We start from the raw sequence: 6,476 nt of genomic DNA, 5'->3' as shown, positions 1-6,476 counted from the left end.
GAAACTACCCGGCACAACCCTTTCCCTGTCCCAACCCAGCCCTGCCCTGCCCCCTATATACTGGTCCGGTTCGGTCTAAAATCGATCTGGGCCGGTCCGGAACCGGGTCAACCCGGCTCGTTAGACACCCATAGTTTCAAGATAGGATATTAAAGAGAATATTTTAGTGGATATTCTCTGTACTTGTACTATTAGAGTTTCTTAGGAGCATGTTCCCTATAAATAAAAAAAAATACAATGATACGGGATATGAGATATTCATTTGTAAAGAACACATTTTAACTAAAATAATCGAATCCCACTTGCTAAGATACAAATATCACATTTTCACTAAAATTCTTGTCTATACTTTTCCACTAGATTCGAGAATAACTCAAATATTCAAGGTATTGTGTATCATTCATCATTATTAGAAAGAACATCTACTTATTTCATCATTTCTTAGGTGACTCGTCTCTTCTATTTACTTAAATGTCATTTATTATTATTCCTTATCATTGAATGCTATATTATTACTTTTGATTTCTGGAATATTTATTATATGTCACCGCCATTGTCTGACCCGATCTACATAATATTTGTTGCTCCTTTAAGAGCTTCATCTAGAAAAATTATTGTTAGCTAAAATTAATCCTTATTGATATAAATTTAATTATTTGAACCGAGATCTATACTCTTTGGTCAAACTAATACTTGATAGAAATGAAACATTGACGAATTGTAGTGGTGTTTTGTGATTGGTATGTGCAATGGCGGAGCCATATTAGGGTAAGAACGGTCAATTGAATTCCGTTTGATAAAAAATTTATAGTATGCACATGGGAAAGTTTCTTTTGATGGATTATTGAACTCGATTTAAATAAGAAAATGTACAAAAGTATCAACTAAAACACTATTTATACCAATTATCATATGCCACTTACTCTTTTGCCAAACTAAAAAATATTGTAAAAAAAACAAAAAACAAAAAAAAACCCGGTTGAAAACAAAAATAAATTGACATGTAAAATATTTTCCTCCATATCATACGCGCTCCTTTACGTGTTCCGCCCCTTCCCTCGATTCTTTTCTTCTTCTTTGGCACTTCCCTTTCTCTTCCCTTATTACATTTGTGTACTCTCTTTCCAAAGCAGTGTCTAAAGAATGAGGAAATTTTGAGAGTAAAGACCCTATTTGATTAATTGTCAAAGCTCCAACATCGAATTTCACTCAGCAGGAGTATAGGTGATGACAAATGCTTTCGCTGTTATTTCAATTACTATTTGTTTTCTCAATCAGTATTTCACAATATTGCAACTTTAACTAAATTGTGCTCTGTACTTTTCCCCCTTTTAAATTGTTTCTAAATAATTTGTTAAAGGAACTGGATTTTTCTTCTTTATTTCTTTAATTTTCGATATTTGCCAACTAGTTTGATTTGTCTTTGTTGTGTGTGGAAATTGGAAGTTGGATTAAAGAAGGTTTGTGTAAAAAATTCAGCTTTCATCTGGAAATCAAAACTCTGTCTACTGTTATTGTCAATAATTATCTTGATAATGTGATTATCTGTGTTTGGTCAACCCTTTTCTTCTACATAACTCATAGGTCCTTAGACAATTGATATAGTGGGATTTCACACTGTATATGCAGAAGAGTTTATGATGTGAAGTGATGCATATAATGCAATATTTTCTCATCCCAATGAGCTTGTTTAGTTAAATGCATGGAAAGTGTTGATTAAAAAACAAATCTTTGTCTTAGAAATCAGCCCTGTAAAGGATTTCTTTGCAAAGTCCTTTAAGGGTGTGTGATAATTAAGTCATCCTCAAGCAAAAAATCATGCACAAATTTAAGCTTATGAAGAAGCAATAAATAAACCTTTCCTTTTGAGGAGCTTGATGGGTGCTGGTTTCTGAAGAAAATGAAGGGTAACATAATTAAGCTTCTTTTGGTGTTAAAGAGAATGTAACTGGCCCTATTATCTGAAATATATAGATCCTGGATTAGAAGAGCTGATATAGTAGCTGTTGCAAAGATAGATCAAGGAATTTTGCTACGTTGTTCTTGTTTTGAATGAAAGGAATCACTAAACGAGAGCAAGATTTCATAACATTTTCACCAGATTTCCTCAAATTCTCCATAAACTAACATGTCTCACAACTAGTCACAAGTCACGATCCCCTTGTCATCTGGATTCCTCCTTCTTCCCCGATACTCTAACAAAGTTTCATTCAACTGGTTTAGCATGATCCTTTTGTACTTGCTAGATTGGCTATGCCAATCCGGATAAACACCTTATATGTGCTACTTTTGAGTCTTGAAGCAAGCAATCCTTTAGTATAGTAATGCTACAGAAATTACTCTGACCAAGTTTTGGGCACGTGACTCTTGTTAGTTAGTGCAATCTCTCTCTCTCTCTCTCTCTCAATCTTTGGTGAGGATGTGCAAGCATGTTCTTTGAACAAAAGATATGTTGTGTCAAGGATTAATAATTGAAATACAGAGAAAAAGGATCTTCAGAAGTGTTTTGAGTTAAAAGCAAACTGTGATCATTATAATTGGGAGGCAGGTGCCTTTCCATCCATTGTGAAGAACTCTCCCTATATTTTTATGTGCTTGTTTTCTCCTTGGACTGAAATATAAGTATATAACTTTGTTGATTGGCAGTTTAATTTTTTATATTACTAATCTCTATATGTTGGCATTGAGAACTTTAGATGAGACTGCAGGTTCTGCATTTACTTGTAGCTAAGAGATGGAAATCCATTGTGTTTCTTGTTCATCTCCAAATTTCTTTAAGTAACTGGCACATCTGCATGTCTATCTCTATTATATCTATGTCTCTTGTCTGAGCTCTTTATCTGTACTCCTTCGTATCTTTACATCAACCTCTGTTGTCCAACTCAATCTAGTATAGAAACATTTACTTGTAGATAATCTCACTGTTGTTGGTCTGCAAGTCCTGAATGTAGTAGTTTCATAGCAATTCTATTCAATGTCAACAGAAATTTTTCAATATGTTATACATAGATGTCATAATAACCTAATTCGTGTACAAGTCTCATTAGGCTACTTTGCAATTTGAGTTTAAGGATAAGCTGATTTCAGATAACCAATAAATCTGCTTCTTGAGATTTTGTTTTCTGCATATTACCTAGTCAGCAGAATGAAGATGTTGGATGTAATAGATAAACATGAAGTGAAAGGTTACAAATTTGTATTTTGTCTCTGTATGAGCCGAATCTTTTACATGTTAAGTTTCAACTGTCGAGCCCTCCAACCAGCTAATTAAGCTTTCCAATGCATGTGATCACGTTTATTTCAAACATCTCAACAAAATGATACCTTTCTTGAGGCCTTAGTTGGAAAGTTAACCCTGTTACTGTTTGTTCTTATTTGGTTTCCATAAAACATCTGGATTCATTATTTCATTTTGTGATTTGCAAAATAATATGGTGATTTGTCTTTTGATTGTTGATGATCTAACTTTAGTTGAAATTGTACCATTTATTCCATCCAGGTAACTTCAGTCACAGTTACTCCCTCGGTCACCTAGCTTCAGTTTATGAGCAGAGGGATATGGCATCTTTAATCCACCTGCCATCTGCAACATCAGCAGTTACTTCGCGACATGCACTTCATAAACAGCTGCAATTGTTAAAAACCCAAAGAGTGCCAAATAGAATGACCTTTCCATGTATGAGCCAAAAACCATTCTCGATTTGCTGCTCAAATCAGTCACCATGGGAACCTGCACCTGTCACTTATGTTCCTAGTGATAATAATGAAGATAAATTTCTGGAAGGAACAACCAATATATTTGAAACCATGTCGTCCAGCAAACCAGCTGAATCTTCATTAACTGAGGCTAAAGGCCTCACTGATGTAAAGAATCATCCACCTTTGCAGCTCCAATACCTCCAATGGCCTGTGTGGGTTCTTGGCCCTGCCGTTCTCTTAGCCACTGGGATGGTGCCAACTTTGTGGCTGCCTATTTCATCAGTTTTCATTGGTCCCAACATAGCCAGCCTTCTTTCCTTGACTGGACTTGATTGTATTTACAATCTTGGAGCAAACCTATTTCTCCTGTTAGCCGATTCTTGTGCTCGTTCACCAGACACCAGTGAAGATTCCAGCAGCAAGCCGCCTTTTAGTTATCAGTTATGGAACATGGTCGCGAACGTTATGGGTTTAGTCATTCCCTTGGCAGTACTTTTTGGTTCTCAGAACAGTTTCCTTCAGCCCCAACTTCCTTTCATTTCTTATGCGGTGCTCTTGGGCCCCTATCTCCTGCTTCTATGCATACAGATACTCACAGAGATGCTGACATGGCATTGGAAGTCACCAGTGTGGTTGGTGACACCGGTAGTTTATGAAGCTTATCGTGTGTTGCAATTGATGAGGGGGTTAAAGCTCAGTGCAGAACTCGCTGCACCATCATGGATGCTGCATACAATTAGGGGGCTAGTCTGCTGGTGGGTACTCATTCTCGGCATGCAGCTCATGAGAGTCGCTTGGTATGCTGGTTTCACTGCTCGGGCTCATCAGAAACAGCTACACACCCTTCCCAATGTTGATTAGGTCCAAATGATGCAACTTTCCTTTTTTTGGTTTACAGAACAAACAAGTTTTGAATTGGTATAGGCTTCTCTTTTTCCCCCTTTCTTCCCACTTCTTGTTACCCTTGTGCACAAGGAGTTGGCCTTGAGAGTATACTACTAAGATGTATGTTACCGGAAAAAGAAGAATTAAGCGTATACATCTAGATATTTGTATAGTTAAAGATGCTTGCAGTTTTTCTCTCAAATATATCTGCTGTTACGTGAACGATGGAATGAATAATTCAGGTAGAAAGGTTCTTGCTATAATTTTAACTTATGTTTTGAAGACGCCTCCCTTCCCCCCCCCCCCCCCCCCTTCCAACAAAAAAAACCAAAAGGACTTTTGAACAGAAGATGTCATGAATGGATCAAGTAATCTTAGAAGACACAAATTCTAGTATAAGGCAAAGGTGTTACTAAAAGTGATTTTTTTCATTTGTTAAGGCTTTGGTGGGGCAGAATTATTCGTACCGATATTAGAGAGAGATAACATGTACAGTATTTATTGAAATAATCAATGTGCTTGCAAGGTGATTAGGTACTTAAAAATATCTTGAAAGGCAAAGAGTCAAAAGTACACCAACTTTGTTTAAAGTTAGTGGGCTGGTAGCTGTTGGCTGTTAGTGATTGATCAGCCAAATTCTACAGTTCTGGAATTTTTTATGGTTAGAACTTAGAATAAATCATTTGTGGTGGAAATATGACCAAACCAGATCCTTCTCTGACTTAAATAGAGTGTCGTGATGTCATTGGTAATGTTTTAATGCTTTTTCTAGCTTTCAAGTTATCACATGCTTAATAAATGTCACCAGCACCTGTTAGAAAAGTCTAGTTAGTTCTCAATATAGCAGGACAAGCATTGTTTTATTCTACTCTAACCCCTAAAATGCGTTAGTCAACAAATTAAGCTTGCGGTTGAGCTGATATCCACCTTATTTTATATTGTAGTTGTTCTTTTTGCATATTAAATCAACTAAGTTACACCAAGGATAAATTTATCTTTTTTCGAAAAACTGGTTCAAAAATAATGTTTGATAAATAGTACAAATTTGTTGCTGCTACTTCCTATTGATTGTAGGTGAGAAAAATATTTTCCATCAAAAAGGAAAAAAAAATTCTCTCACTTATCGATGAAGTCATTTTCTGTCGTAAGACTATTCCAATTCCTACACATATTATAGCTTACATTTTATTATATTTCATTCAGCCACATCCGATTTATCAATATCAAGCCTTAACAAGTATTCTTTTCAGATTTTCAATCATCCATCCAACCAACATTTGAAAAATAAGTGACCAAACCACTTATTTTCTTTTAAAAAATTCCTTCATAGTAAACAATTATTCGAGGAATTGCCTATATGCAAAATCATAACTAATATTGATACATTTCGCATTTTGTATTTCAAGAGACTAAAAAAATAACTTATATTAAATGTTATTCATAGATCCAAATTTACATCAAAGCATTGCGCAGACAATGTTGAATCACACGATTTCAAATATAATATGAATAATTTACTGGACTGTTGAGGAATATGGTGTATATGAAAGTGGAGGAAAAGAGGAGCATAATTGTTTTTGTTTTTTCACAACAAGAACAGCTTGCAAAGATGATGGTTTGCTTTCATAAAAAAGATTGCTAAAAAGGAACCATAGTGCACTTTTAATACATTAGTTTGTTAATTGCGTTTGCGAGCTTTAGTAATCACCTTTTGCCTTAGCTTTTTAATGCTAATCCAATGGACCTTGGTGTCGGTAGCATCGATCGTCCCCATTGCCCATTCCATTCAAGAATTTATTTAGTATTATTCCATTAATTGATATGATTCACCAATATGCGAGCTGTATTTAATAACGTTAATATTTCATTTTTGTACTGTATCTCGATTATTT

The 6,476-nt window shown here is 35.3% G+C and overlaps 1 protein-coding gene across 2 annotated transcripts; it reads left to right on the top strand.

Moving 5' to 3' along the window:
* Positions 1-1,027: 1,027 nt before the first annotated feature.
* LOC104095787 (uncharacterized) lies at positions 1,028-4,806 on the top strand. Of its 2 annotated transcripts, none has more exons than XM_009601992.4 (2): positions 1,028-1,224; positions 3,500-4,806. In XM_009601992.4, exon 2 carries the CDS (start codon positions 3,559-3,561, stop codon positions 4,558-4,560), a length of 1,002 nt encoding a protein of 333 aa, XP_009600287.1. In that variant the 5' UTR covers positions 1,028-1,224; positions 3,500-3,558; the 3' UTR covers positions 4,561-4,806. The 2 variants fall into 2 exon arrangements, with proteins under 2 accessions (XP_009600287.1, XP_070039539.1); XM_070183438.1 differs by lacking the exon at positions 1,028-1,224 and adding an exon at positions 1,238-1,316.
* The last annotated feature ends 1,670 nt before the right edge of the window (positions 4,807-6,476 follow it).

The sequence above is a fragment of the Nicotiana tomentosiformis genome, chromosome 1 (genome assembly GCF_000390325.3).
Source record: "Nicotiana tomentosiformis chromosome 1, ASM39032v3, whole genome shotgun sequence".
NCBI lineage: Eukaryota > Viridiplantae > Streptophyta > Magnoliopsida > Solanales > Solanaceae > Nicotiana > Nicotiana tomentosiformis.
Note: the sequence above shows the minus strand (reverse complement) of the source record. Positions and strands in the feature narration are given on the sequence as shown.

What these genes read in the sequence shown, in the direction of transcription:
- LOC104095787 (XM_009601992.4), top strand. Translation starts at nt 3,559, where the DNA reads ATGGCATCTTTAATCCACCTGCCATCTGCAACATCAGCAGTTACTTCG.